General features: G+C 38.1%; 1 protein-coding gene across 3 annotated transcripts; it reads left to right on the top strand.

The window, feature by feature from the left end:
- Positions 1–6,940: 6,940 nt before the first annotated feature.
- Positions 6,941–14,785, top strand: LOC135605668 (DEAD-box ATP-dependent RNA helicase 8-like). 3 transcript variants are annotated; one of them, XR_010484508.1, is made up of 10 exons: positions 6,941–7,390; positions 9,181–9,241; positions 9,808–10,042; positions 10,444–10,682; positions 11,453–11,704; positions 11,793–11,973; positions 13,013–13,101; positions 13,490–13,563; positions 13,658–13,808; positions 14,469–14,785. XR_010484508.1 is itself a non-coding variant. In XM_065096027.1 (9 exons), exons 1-9 carry the CDS (start codon positions 7,140–7,142, stop codon positions 13,734–13,736), a joined length of 1,461 nt encoding a protein of 486 aa, XP_064952099.1. In that variant the 5' UTR covers positions 6,941–7,139; the 3' UTR covers positions 13,737–14,011. The 3 variants fall into 3 exon arrangements, 1 of the variants encoding a protein (XP_064952099.1); XR_010484509.1 differs by lacking the exon at positions 14,469–14,785 and having other exon boundaries at positions 13,005–13,101; positions 13,658–13,724; XM_065096027.1 differs by lacking the exon at positions 14,469–14,785 and having other exon boundaries at positions 13,658–14,011.
- The last annotated feature ends 329 nt before the right edge of the window (positions 14,786–15,114 follow it).

Raw genomic sequence — 15,114 nt, 5'->3', positions numbered from 1 at the left:
ACGTTAAAGGGAAAGCGTTGCAATTATTATAGGTCTATTGCCCCTTAGACAAAACGTCAAAAGAAATGTATTACAACCGTTATAGGTGATTCCCTCAATTGAATAGGTATAAAAGTCAACTCTTAGTGCTAACTCAAGGGTCAGATCTCTCGACAATTAATCTCTGTCCTTCATTCCACCCCAAAAACTAACTTAGGCGTATGAGAAGTCGAGTCAGGAAACTCATCCTAACATTAACCTTTGTGCAGGAAACCATTGAGGAACCATACTTCTCACCTTGGCCCAACCTCGAGACCACCTCGGACACCCAGATTCCAACCGAAGACCACCTCGGAGCCACCTCGGGTGCCCTAGTGTCCTCATCAGCCACCTTATAGGATTGTTATGTTGGTTTCTCGGGCATTCTTGCACCTTTAAGTCCATACCAAATCGAGCAACTCACGATCGATGGTATTCCCCCCATAATATTTTGGCGCTTGAGGAGGCTCCACCCCTAACCCATAGTACATTAATATAAGGAGGGCAGCTACTCTCCTTTCATCCACCTCGGAGCCACCTCGGGTGCCCTAGTGTCCTCATCAGCCACCTTATAGGATTGTTATGTAGGTTTCTCAGACATTCTTGCACCTTTAAGTCCATACCAAATCGAGCAACTGACGGTCGATGGTACTCCCCCCATAATATTTTGGCGCTTGAGGAGGCTCCACCCCTAACCCATAGTACATTAATATAAGGAGGGCAGCTACTCTCCTTTTGTCAAGTGGATGTATTCATCTTGGCTCAAACACTAGGGCATTATTGGCGCCTATTCAATGACCTTGAACTCTCGCCTCTGGGGACAAGCATAGGGCACCTGGTTGTCCCCGTCGAAGCCTTCATGAACCTCATGCACTAGGTTCAAGCATTCACAGGGATGATGCAAGTTATCATCTCACTTTTGCCTCAACTGGCTCAATAAACTATGGCATCTTTACAACCATGACTAGTGTCTCAACTGCCAGTCATAGGTGCCCTGTAAGCTAATCACGTAAGTAATGACACATATAACATGATACACACTCTTTTTTGCTTATTATTTATTTGATATTTTTTCATTTTATATTGTATGCTGCATATATTGTGATATTCTTAAATCTGTGTAATAAGAATCGAATTATAATAAAATCACGATAATGAGAATTATTCGTTTTAAACATAAACCCTAAATAATCTCGATCATAGATTACTCGAGAAGGACATTGAGATAACCGGATAAACTGATGTATTGTATATCCGTCTATATGATGGAGGTGACTAGTCTTATAGCCGCTTATATGGGGACACTAAGGATATAGTGTAGATGCTAATTGTAGAATGAGTTCGTTGATTGATTCGCTCATGGAATGTTGGATGGTTGATGATACATTATTGTCAGACAATGATTTTGTCGTCTTAGTAGTGTATTTGGTCTTTAGACTTGAGATACCAAGTTTATCCTGTATGAGTACTCAACTTTTTGATACCATACTTATATGTTTGGAAGTTTCAAATCTAGCACGATCGTCATCGGGAGTGACAACCGATCTTATAAGGGCAATTGAGTGTCGATAGAAGATCATCCGCTCTTGGTATCATGAGAGTAATATCCTATATGTTTTTGCTTAGGTAAATCTCTAGAGTCATTCGAATTGAGAGAGAGAGAGAGAGAGAGAGAGAGTTCTCCGAGAAAATCTGATTAGAGTGAGACTCGAGTAGAAACTGTATGAGTATGGCAACACCATGCCCAATATACGATCTTTGAAATATTAGATAAATAAGGGACTATAAATACATGGTAACTGAGGATAGATAGATATAATGGATTAGATTCTCCTGTATCGTTTGGGGACTACGACGTAATGGCCTAGTACGTCCATAGTCAATGAGTCAATTCACTAAGTTAGAAGGAGTTCTAACAGATATAACTTATGGCCAGCTCGATATTAGGCCTAGAGGGTCACACACACATGACAAATGTTGTGACGAGTAAATGTTCATATATGAGATATTCGTTGTGTTCGTATATGAGATATTCGTTAGAGCTCTTATCTTATTGGATATCCAGTAAACTCATGAATTATTAAATTTTGTAGATAAGATTCAATAAGAGTCAATAAAAGATTATTGAGTAGTGATCTATTAATTTGAGAGACCTGGATAGTTAGATGAAAATCCAATACCTAATAAGGTAGGATCGATTAGGATTAAGTTGATATGAGACCTTTATAAATATAAGGGAACCATAGGGGCATAAACTAGACCCTTTTTAGCTTCCACCTCCTATACTCCTCTCTCCCTCTCCTTATCAGCTAACAACCCCAGTTTGGGATGTGTGGACAACAAGAAGAGTTGGCCCCTTCTTGATCATATGGTGCTTGCAGAAAGGAGGATTGTGCAGCGATTTGAGGGGTGTATTTGCAGCGCTTGCTACGTGGATCATCGTTAGATAAGAGGACAATTGACCTCCTTCATCTTCTCTCATAGATCTATAAGTTTTAAAAAATATATGATCTCCCTAAATAACACATCTTTCATATACGTGTAGTTTTTTGGTTTTGTTGATTTTTGCGCACTAATCTTCGCACGACGATAAAAAACTTTTTTTGCGAGAAATTATGAGATTTTATTTTTTTGTTCTTCCACTACGCATGTGATTCTGCCCTAGATTTCTTAACATCAACCACCAATGAAATCCATGCCCGCCGGGGTTCCCCTAATTAACCCAATGTCGATAACCTAGGACTGCTCCTAATTAGTTGAAATGTTGATCGAAGCACCATGCTCCCCAATAGTGGAATTCAACACACTTATGCACTTGGGGTTTGTCTTACTTGAGTTGGAGACCTAATCGATAAATTTGATGGTTGACTCCTTAAGGGCCGAACTACGATAGGTGGATCAACATCTAGAAAAGATACACTAGGAGTTCTAACAATCAAAAGGGGAAGGCACGGACAACCCCACCTTGGGCCACTCCCCATTCATTTAGAGCATTTAGGAGGAGCCAATCTCAATGAACTTTTATTTGCCATCACTAGAAGCCTTCGATAACATATTTGACCTAATGGAGCACACCATAGCTTTCCAAGCTTATATGTCATTATATGGTACATCGGATGCTTTGATATGTCAAACATTCCCAACGACATTGAGGGGCTCAGTGCGAGAATGATACAATCACTTGAAGCCACTCTCGATTTCATCATTCGCTCAGTTCACGAAGGAATTCGAGCCCCACTTCTTCAAGAACAGACACCGGAGGCCATCCATAGCAATGTTGCTTGGGTTGAGATAAAGAGAGGTCAAGACCCTCTCTGACTTCATCACACAATTCGTTGGCGAAGTCCAAAGCGTGTAAGACACCCTTCTTACATGCTTCTGGTTGTTAATGGAGAGACCACCGATGACAATCCCCGAGATGCTCCAAAGGGTCAATCAATACATAGTTATAGAAGTAATGATCTCATATAAGCAAGAAGAAACCCACAAAAGGCCATGTCAAGAATCACTTTAGGCACCAAATTCGAGCTCGCCACAAAGGAAACATGATTGACCCGAGATACCTCACCCGAGATTCTGATAAACTCCCTTCAATATGACAATGATTGAGATATTCTCACAAATAAATGATAAAGAATTCTTGAAAGACTCATTGTTGATGAGGGTCCCCTTGGAAATGAGGGACAAATCAAAGTACTATCTCTTCCATCGGAATTTCGATCACAACACCGAGGAATGTCATGATTTGAAGGACAAGATTAAGGAGCTCTCTGTCAAGGACACATCGGGAGGTTCATCCATAAACCCCGAGAACCTTTGCCTCACTCACAAGGCCTAGTGGAAAGATAAATTGATATCATCAACGGTGGACTTGTCTCGGGGGAGATAGTTCCTCGAAGTGGAAAGCTTACGCCCGAGCCACCATCGAGAAATGCATAAAGCCAAAAAAAGGTGCAAAAATCACTTTCAAAGAAGAAGAGATGAATTACTTTGACCCAAACCATGATGACATATTGGTGGTCTCCGTGAGGATGATCAACACTCGGGTAAAGAGGCTCATGATCGACACAAGTAGTTTTACCGACCTAATTTATTTCAACGCCTTTCAAAAACTTGGATTGTTAACTAACAACCTCTCCTCAGTGACATTTTCGCTAATGAGATTCATTGATGACTTATCTGCCCACTTGAGACTATAAGCTTACATGTCACATTCAATGAAGAGTCCTACCCTAAGATGCTAGTGACCAAGTTTATTATGGTGGACATTCTCAAACTAGAAAACAATTATTAGTTGATCCACTTTCAACTAACTAAAAGTCATGGTATCTACCTAACATATTATGATTAAATTCCCAATGATGATTAGTGTTGGGAACTAAGGAGCAACCCGAAAGAGTTCTGACAATGCTACTTGATGATAGCCTCACTATCGAAGAAAGCGAAGTCTGAGTCATCGCCGATGGACCCCTAGATTTTATCAAGCCTCTCCCTCACCTGAAGCTGATAGGGCAATTGATGAAGGTGTCCCTGGATAAGACTCGACCTAACTAGGTCGTTAAGATCAGAGCAACACTCCCTAAGGAGAATCACATATAACTTATCAACTTCCTTAGGAAAATCATCAAGGTATTTGTTAAGTCACAGAGGGACATGTTGGCTATTGATCCAAATATAGCCCAACATTGCTTGAACATATCCCCCCAAGGCCCAACCGGTAAAGCAAAGGCCTCACAGGTTCACTCCCGAGTGCCAGCAAGCAATTAGTGCTGAGGTTGATAGGCTATCGGAAGCGAGGTTCATTACTGAAGTTTAGTACCCTTAGTGGCTTTCTAATATTGTATTAGTTAAGAAATCTAATAGAAACTAGAGAATGTGCATTGATTGAATCGATAACAAAGTCTGTCTGAAGGACAACTATCCTCAGATCGATGAACCTATGGACGTCACCTCGGGTCATGAATTTATTACTTTTATGGACATTCTCGGGCCATAATTAGATCAAAATGATACCATAGGATTAGGAACATACATTCTTCATTACCAACTTAGGCATATACTAGCACTTCAAACTAATAAACATGGGGCAACATATCAAAAATGGTGAACAGGATGTTCAAGTACTAGATCGGAAGAAACATAGAAGTATATGTAGACGATATGATAGTTAAAAGTAGAATGATTGACTCATACTTGGTAGACATGGCCGAGACATTTCAGATCCTAAAAAAGTTCAATATACACCTTAACCCATTCAAGTGCGCTTTCGAGATCAGTTCGAGAAAGTTTCTCGAATTCATCGTTCACCAAAGGGGAATTGATGTAAACCCCAAGAAGGTTCATGCCATAACCGAGATGCTCCCACCTTGGTCCATGAAGGAGGCGTAACAATTAACGAGATGACTAATAGTGCTTATTTGATTCCAATTCCGGTTAGGTAATAAGTGCCTACGCTTCTTTCAGACGTTGAGGAATCCAAAAGGCTTTTTATGGACCAAGGCATATCAGGAGGCATTCGAACGACTGAAGCATCACCTCGCTCAGTTGTTGTAGGTCTCCTTCACCTTGAGCGAAGTGCTAAGTTTGTACTTTGCAGTTACTGAACATGATGTTAGCTCGGTGCTACTGTGGGACAACATGAGAGCCTAACAACCCATATATTACGTCAATCACATGTTGAGTGAACTCGATGAATGCTACTCTTCCATCGAGAGACTAGCAATCACATAAGTGTTGGCGACAAGGAAGTTACATGCTTATTTCTAAGCTACACCCGATATAGATGATTACTGACTAGCCATTGAGATAGGTTCTCTCACGATTTGATATCTTGAGGCAAATGCTGAAGTGATTGATAGAACCGAGAGAGTTTAACATCCAATACATCTTAAGGACTATCATCAAGGCTTAAGCATTAGCAGATTTCATATCAAAACTAACCCCTCACTTGAGGTCGAGGCAGACAAATGTGCCTCCTTGATGTGGACTTTGTTCGTAGACAACTCAGCTACTTTAGAAAGGGGATGAGTGGAGCTCATTCTGAAGGGCCCGAGCAACCAAGTGTATGAGCAAGTCCTTTTGTTCGAGTTTAAATCTCTAACAATGAAGTCGAGAATGAAACACCTCTACCGAGGCTTTTGACTCACTCGTGATCTCCAAATGGAATACAAGGGCTAAGTTACCCCCTCATAAGACAATGACATGGAGGCAGTTACAGCCTATTGAGCCCTATGGACAATAGTCCACCCGAGACCATTCGGGTTGGCCATATTGATCTCCATGGGTAGTAGTCTACGGGTGGTCGTTCAGGTTTGACCCCCTCTTGGTCGGCCTCCATGGACAACAATCTATGAGAAATCGTTCAGACCTAGCCCATGGACAAAATACTATAGGAAAGACATTATAATCATTATAAGTGATTTTCTTGATCAGACAAATATAAAAGTCAACCCTTAATGTTAACCCAAGAGTCGGTCGGATCTTTCAATAATTAACCTCTTTGTCATTCATTTCACTCTAAGAGCTAACTTGAGCGTCAGAAGAGTTGGGTTGAGAAGCTCCCCTCAATAGTGACTTTTATGCAGAACCCACTAAGGAATCAAACACTATCTCAAACACTCGGATTCCAATCGAAGACCACTTTGGAATCATCTCAAGTGTCCCGATGTCCTCGTCAACCACCTTATAGGATTATAATTATAGCACTATGGCGAATGTTTCACGGACTCGCCCATAATATTTATGTAGTTATTGTTAGTCCTAATATTACTATTGAAGCAGAAGTAAAATAAGGAAAAATAAAAATGGTAAGGAAAATAAACAGAAATATTTAAATTATACACGTGTGATGCGTGCTTGATACAATTAGCAGTTTTACTATTAATACTCGAAGGGCTGCATCGTCATTCCATTCGTCGTCGACGCCCTAAAAGCAAAAGAAAAGGCTCGATGCAGTTGTAGGGAAAGAAACCCTATCACTTCCCATCCATTGATCTCAAATCCTTCCCTTAGTTTCGCTTGCAATCTTTCGATCTTTGCCCTGCGATCGACGAACTGTTGCGTCAATCGCAACTTTCGGTTCTTTCTTCCTTGCTTGATATAATTGTTTCGGGAAGTCGTAGATGAATCCTCGAAGTAGGTATCCTCCGCCCGGCATGGGCAACGGCCGAGGGGGCGGTGCGAGTACGAACCCTAATTTCTATGCAAGGAGCGCTCACCAGCACCAGCAGTATGCTCAGCAGAGTCCGGCGCATGGTCAGCCAAGCCAGCAGTTCCAGCAGCAACAGCAGTGGTCGAGACGGAATCAGCTTGGAGGTGACTTTGGTGCTGGCCAAATAGTGAAATCGGTTCAATCTGAGGCCACTAATACGAGGTATACAGGAAGGAAGGGTCCTTGTTAAAATTGCTGGTTATGTTTGTAAATTCCCTCGTAGGCTTTCACTTCTTGAATACTTGAAAACTACCTCAGAGAATCGAATTATGTGGTCCGCCATTAATTGTTTTAACCAGCGGGTGTCATTTGTTAGAGACATTGCAGTTAGGGCCAGTAATGATCAGGTGATTTCCAGCGTAAGTTGTGATCTCTAACCCATCCTGTCGGAAATGATAGTTTTTTTCCCTGTATGTGCCGGGTTATTTTGACATTTGTGTCTAATGTTCTGCATAAAGTTGTCAGAATGATGTAAGATTGTGTTTTGTCTTATGGTTTGGTAGTTGTCGAATTTTGGGATGTTCCAATATAAATTTTAGTGGACCACATCTGAAAGTTTTGGGGAGAGAATAATTCAGAGTCAAAATCTCTATAAAATGGAACGAGGTGAAATAGAAAGATTATTTCTCCAAAACACTTTTTTTCTACTTCTCATTAGTGGAGTCATCTGGAGAGAAACTGAAAAGCAGAGAAAACCCAAACCTTTTTTTTCTCAGTGTCTCTTCCATATGCCTAATTGCCTATAAAATTAACTTATCTAGCCCGATGGGATAATTGATAATTAATTTATTGTGCATGAACTACTAGTCTAAAATGTTTAATCTCAAGTTAACAATACTCGATCTGTCAGATCCTTATAAGTCACTCTAAATATTTGTTTATTTTGATATGAGGTTAAACCAGTAGTCATGGTTAAATCTTTTCATTTCTTCTGCATGAGGTGTATATTAATTAATACCATTATCCTTCTGGATTTTTTCTACCAACATATTGCATTTTGCTGCTTGAAGGGAGAAAAAAAAGATAAAAATAACGTAGAAGATGAAGTTTGCCTTGTTTATGTAGAAAATATTGTTTTCCTTCTTTAGGTCACATAACCTAGTGTTTAGTACATATACAACTATGTAGGACATAATTGATCTAGGATTGGTCCAAAGGATTCCTTTTTACCCCAAAGGAGATGGTGTCTTATTTGACTGGTATTTTCAGCAACTAGTAATCTCAATTGCCGGATACTTTTGATGCTATTAGGGAGTTTTTGGGCAATGTCATCCCATTTGTTCTTTTATCAAGTCTTTCTTGTACTAAACTAACCAGTTCACTTTGGGACGTTTTGCTTGATGAAAAAGGTGCTCCAAATTGATTTGAACTTTTTTGGTCCAGCGAAAATGGAAGAAAATCAACCTTCGGAAAGTCCCAGCCCCTTGATTTTGTCTTTTTTTTTTGCATGGTTTTCTGGTTATTATAGCTGGTGTTATTTGTGCATGTTTCTTTCTTTTTAGTATTGACTTTTTTTAACCAAGCCAAATAGGATGGTTCTATTTAAAAAACAAAACTTAGTATGACATGATCCAATATAATCTTTACTTTTCCTGCCCAATCTCACCTGAACCATATGATCTAGTTAAATCAATACAATAAATTAAAACCAAACCAATTAAATATGGTTCAACTAAACCAACCCTTTTTTTAACCATGACAAAAGAATGAAGCAATGCCTTTCTCTTCTATGATCCCTCATATTTAATCTATTTAAAATAATATTAAAATGTCATCATATTGAAATTTTAAAATTTGAGTTATTGCTTAGGAACTGCTTTATCAAATATTCATGTTGTTATTTGGTTCAATTTATTTGAGTTATACATCATTCTTTGTTGCAAAATCAGTTAACACATATTGGGATTTATACTTTTGTTCCTTTTTTAATAAATTGATCTTGATGGTTTCAGTTTGCAAGATTGGAAGGCACAATTGAAAATGGCACCTCCAGACACACGCTACAAGACAGAGGTAAAATTAGTTCTTATCTTTCTGTGACTAAGATAAGGGAATAACATTGGCTTTTGGAAGTTTCTTGCAATTAAATAAAGTAATGTATCTGCTAAAAACGTTCAACCAACTTCCATTATGATTTCGAAAGGTGCTTTTGCGCATGGGTTTCTTATCTTGAATAAATAGGCTAAGGATGCTGGTTAAGTACTTGTTTTCGCTTATTGTAATATGTAACATCTAAAACACTATCTTTATGTCCGTCTGCTACACTTGCCAATATACACAAGAATATAATGTACTATTGTATATTATGTCGCATAGGTATCCTCTGTCTATATCCATGCTTCATATTTGTCCTGTAATGATTTTCAAGCTTAACCTTCTTATTCATAGTACATGGTGCTAATGTTTAAGTAGCACTTTCTGTTATGTTTGTTAACTGATATAAATATGTAACCTTCTTTCGTCTTCCATTGGAGTATAACACAAACATATAATAATTTTGGAGCATTGTTGATTTCTTGGCGAGTCACTTTTTTGATAATTATCTACAACTGTCAAAATGTTGGACATATATTTGCCAGGATGTGACTGCAACCAAGGGGAATGAATTCGAGGACTATTTTCTGAAGCGAGAACTGCTTATGGGAATATATGAGAAAGGTTTCGAAAGGCCTTCACCAATTCAGGAAGAAAGCATTCCAATTGCACTCACTGGCAGTGACATTCTTGCCAGAGCTAAAAATGGGACTGGAAAGACTGCTGCATTTTGTATTCCTGCACTTGAGAAAATTGACCAGGATCATAATGTCATTCAAGGTTTCTCATTATACTTTATTTTTATAAAAGTACAAACAAATTGTTCATCTATTGAATTTTTTTAAAGTTTTATACTTTTTGAGTATTAGTGAGTTTTATCGCATTTGCATGTCTTGCTTTGTCTTTTTTTATTTGTGTAGAGGTTATATTTTGGCTGCCTCTTTGGTATCAAATATTTGAGTTTAATGTCCAACCTTATGCAGATCATTTCTGACAAGTTTTGTAATGCAGATTTGATATGCATGCTGCATAATTTCTAGTGCATCATACTTGATCTGCATTAGTAGATGACATCAAGAAGATTACACCAAATATATTCATGTAAATTGTCTGTTGTGGCACTGAAATTGTTGCAGGTTCTATTTTTCTCCACCTAATGATTGACAATTTTTCATGTTCAGTTGTCATATTGGTTCCTACAAGAGAGTTAGCTCTTCAGACATCACAAGTTTGTAAGGAACTTGGGAAACATTTGAATATTCAAGTCATGGTTACTACTGGAGGAACCAGCTTGAAGGATGACATTATGCGTTTATATCAACCTGTTCACTTGCTTGTTGGAACACCTGGTCGAATTCTTGATCTTGCACGAAAAGGTGTCTGTGTTTTGAAGGATTGTTCAATGCTTATTATGGATGAGGTAATATTTTGAAGCTTAGTCTAGCTTTGCCATTCTGAGTGGGAACTTTTGCATGGTTATTGAAGTTACTATATTGTACTAGAAACCCTATATTCTCATCATATTCTGTTTCTTAAAAAAGCTTTTCCTCAAATATTTAAGGTTCTTGGGCATATCTCTCTCTAATGTGAATCTCTTATAGATGATGCTGACTGCTTTTCTTTTTGTTAATTTTTCATTTGGATTCATCTGATTTGAGAATATATGTCTCGCTCATTTTTACTTATGATGAACCTGTTTGTGAAGATTTCCCTTACCATATGGATGGAAAGAAAGAAAGAAATATATATATATATATATATATATATATATATATATATATATATATGTTGGCATAGATGTTCTTTTTCCTCATAAGCAGGGTAGAAAATATTATACAGATAATTTGATATATATATAAATGGGATGTTAGCTTGCATTACATTTAGCCTTTAATTATTACCTGTTTTATTAATAAAGTATTCTTCTTTGGATTTTGTAAGTTGCATTGTGTTTAATGTAATTATTTTTGAAAGGATTATTTGTTCTTGGAAAATCTTTTAAGTTAAATTTCATTGTAAAATCAAATTTATTTATTTGATTCTTGAAGTGTTACAATGTTAATCATTAATTGCTTCTGCTCACTGCTGTGGTCAACATGTAACTTTCAGTGTTCTCGTTGCATCTGTTATGTTTTTTTCTTTGCACACATGTTCTTCTCTGATGGCAGATACATGTTTTTCATTTCTCAGGCGGATAAACTTCTCTCTCCTGAGTTCCAGCCGTCTATAGAGCATCTTATTCAGTTTCTTCCTGCCAATAGGCAGATTTTAATGTTTTCCGCAACATTCCCTGTTACCATAAAACATTTTAAAGACAGATATCTTCCAAAACCATATATTATCAATCTAATGGATGAACTGACACTGAAGGGAATAACACAATTCTATGCTTTTGTAGAGGAAAGGCAGAAGGTTCAATGCCTTAATACCCTTTTCTCAAAGGTTTGTCCTCAGTTAGGAGTGCTTTGTCTTCTGAATGTTCTTCATAGTTCATAGATCTGACAATAGTGAATGTTTTTTGTTTTGACAGCTGCAAATTAACCAATCTATTATCTTTTGCAATTCTGTTAACCGGGTGGAGCTATTAGCAAAGAAGATCACTGAGCTTGGTTATTCATGCTTTTACATTCATGCTAAGATGTTGCAAGATCACAGGAACCGCGTCTTTCATGACTTTCGCAATGGTGCATGCAGGAATCTTGTCTGTACAGGTATGACATTGTTGTCAGAAGTCCTTTTTTAAACTTCTATTTAAAATTAATTTTGTGGATCTCTGGATTCACTAGTTGTTAGAATCATGTTGCAATTTTCTTTTTCATCTGATACATTTCATACATAAACAATGACACCTATTGCTTGTGACTTTGTGCCTAGTTTATGTATCATGTCTCATGGAGGGTCATGGCTTTCCCATCCATTGTGACTTTTGAGAAAACTGGAAAACATGTAAAGTTATGCACTTCAGTAGGTATCACTGCATTTATTGTGGATTTGCCATGCTCTTTTTTCTAACCACTTCTGGTTGATACTTGACCTGAACTAAATGCACCATCCTTTTTCTTCCTCTCCCTCGTCTTACTCAGTTGGAGGTAATTGTGGATCCATCACGTTAAGGTGGGAAGTGATATACAATATATGAGGCACTTATGTTTAATGAACCATTCAATGTTTTATGTAAAACCTTGTCCACAACTTTACTAACAACCAGATTAAACAGATAAGCTATCCACTGCTTAGGAATTTGCCTTGTGTTGATTGCTAGATGGACCACTGTGGTCCTTGGTGACGTTGAAGAGAGCACTCTGGCTTAATGATGTTCCTTAGCTGTCTAAGCAAAAGACCATCTAAGTCCTGCTTGGAATGTGGCTACCCATCGCTTAGGAGTTTGCATAGTGTTGATTGCTGGATGGACCATTATGGTCCTTGGAGAGGTGTGAAGAGGGTCCCCTTGTCTAATGATCTTCGAGCTGTTTAGGCCAAAAAAAACCTATCCAGTCCTGTTTGTAATGTGCTATGGAGTCACCGACCCTCAATGTACTTCTCCATGCATTTCTCCTTCAGGACACAAACTGACCTGCTGAAACTCTTGGAATCTGGGAAACAATAATCCCTGGGTTTAGTACAATACATCGCAGCTCATTGTAAAGAACTGAATTGGTGTTTATTACAAATTGTATCTGTCTTCATTTCATGTCACTTTTTATATTAAGATGCTTTTCTACCTTGTGACATTTTTGCCTAGCTTTGCAGATCTGTTTACAAGGGGAATCGATATTCAAGCTGTTAATGTTGTGATCAATTTTGATTTTCCAAAGAACTCTGAGACGTATCTGCACAGGGTATGTTTTGACAACATACTGTTTATGTTAGTGTTCTATCTGCAATGCCAGTTTACTGGGCATGTTAGCCAACATGAACTGCTGATTGAGTAGTTTTTCTTCATCTGTTCAGATGGGAGGGAAAATAAATATATAAATAAATAAATGAGCAGCCAATCCACAAGATTAATCGGAAGGATCCATGTGTTTTTGAATTCGTCTAAATTCACAGCGGTCATTGCCTCGAATTTACTTGTCCATCGTTGGATTAATTAACAGATTTGCTTATTTGCTACTTGGATACACTCTTTTATTGTCTGAAATTTTCTATGCTTGTGTCCTAAAAACAATAGAAGTTTTTAATATTGAAATGAACCTGCTGAGACTAGCAGTTGTTGGACAATTTCAGGTTGGTCGTTCAGGCAGATATGGTCACCTTGGTCTAGCAGTCAATCTTATCACCTATGAGGATCGCTTTAACTTGTATGATCATTTATCAATCCGCAAAATGCTAAAACATTCTTCTTGTCTTTAGTTCATCTTTCTCATGACATGAAAAATAATCACCTAATGCCAGGTATAGGATTGAGCAAGAACTCGGAACAGAAATAAAGCAGATTCCTCCGCAGATTGATCAGGCTATATACTGCAGGTGATCTGCAACGACGACTATTCTGATATTTTCATGGCGAATAACTAGAAGACTTCTTGTAAATATGGCGTGCCAAGTATGGAACTCTTTCACACTTTTAATTTCCATCTACAACTTGGTCCTTTCAATTAGTTGTGGAACTTGTCAGATTCCAAATTTACATTTTCCATGTCATCCAGAGTCTTGTTCAGGGCTGTCATTCGGTGATTATTTCATTGCCTTCCATAGATTGTTGTTTTTTTATTTGAGAGTATTAATTATATTGTTCTTATTGATCAATAACCATCAGTGCCACCATAAAAAATAAGCCACCATGTCCAACCATTTGGGGTTGGCTAGTTGGATCTATTCCCCCATTTAGCATTATAAATGGCATATCACTTGTCCATGCCACCACTAATCATAATCGAATCGTTTTTTCTCACCAGTGAATCGGTGAAGAATTGTGTATACATTTATGATGCTACTTTCATCTAGAAAAAATTGTGTTTTCTATTTGCTCTTATTGATCACAAAGTGAACTAATTCTTTGCATTAAACTCCTTCTGCCTTGGATGTTCTCTGCTAATCTTGAAAATTTGTCACCTTTGTTCATCTTTTAAGCAAGTCAGTCGAGTAGATATGGTATTTAAGTGCATGAATATATGGCCATGTAAAAGCAAATGGTCCTTTTTGATGGATTTAATATTAGTTTCTCTGTGTGCCTGACATCTTCTCTCTTTGCGCATGTATACAGGGTTTGTTTTGTCACCTTGTCCGTGGTCTCCTAGTGGTGTCTGATGGCACATTGGAGATGTCATTATCAGCTCTTATTTTAGGCTATATGCTGATACCCATTGGTGACTTCGTAACATGATTGCTGTTGTCTTTGTATGTTTGTCATATCAGTATTGGATTCTAATGGTACTCAGGCTGAAGAAGGTTCTAAATTGCTTGTACTAGTTTTCCTTTTTCATGTTGAACGAGTACTGATGCTTATTATCTACCATATGCATTAATCTAAAATAGAATTTAAAATGATTAAAGATCAATCCATCTGGATTTTATGTCTAATCAATCTGGATCCGATCTGTTTATGGGTAATGTTATCACCTTGATGTCGTTGATCGGAGAGTCAACATGATTTGATTTTGTTCCGAAAACATAACGTCGTCTCAATGGCTCACGTGACAATATGAGAGGTGGTTGGAGTGAGGAAAGATTCGACTAAAGCAATCTTGAGGTGGATTTTGTGTTGGACCGAGGTGATTGAAGCTTTTGCGAGGTTTTAGGGATGAGCCAAGGTATGTCTTGCACAAGCGGTCAAAGTTAGCTTTTGAAGGGAGTGGGAATAGTAGGGTTTTTGTGTGTCGATCCTCTCTTCTATTCAAACCTTGGGGACT

The sequence above is a fragment of the Musa acuminata genome, chromosome BXJ2-2, assembly GCF_036884655.1.
Source record: "Musa acuminata AAA Group cultivar baxijiao chromosome BXJ2-2, Cavendish_Baxijiao_AAA, whole genome shotgun sequence".
In the NCBI taxonomy this organism is placed as follows: Eukaryota; Viridiplantae; Streptophyta; class Magnoliopsida; order Zingiberales; family Musaceae; genus Musa; species Musa acuminata.
Note: the sequence above shows the minus strand (reverse complement) of the source record. Positions and strands in the feature narration are given on the sequence as shown.

Bases quoted from the DNA above. Each gene is read 5' to 3' on its own strand.
- LOC135605668 (XM_065096027.1), top strand. From the start codon at position 7,140: ATGAATCCTCGAAGTAGGTATCCTCCGCCCGGCATGGGCAACGGCCGA. The intron at 9,242-9,807 runs GTAAAATTAGTT...TATATTTGCCAG, and splicing joins ACACACGCTACAAGACAGAG to GATGTGACTGCAACCAAGGG. The intron at 13,102-13,489 runs GTATGTTTTGAC...GGACAATTTCAG, and splicing joins CTGAGACGTATCTGCACAGG to GTTGGTCGTTCAGGCAGATA.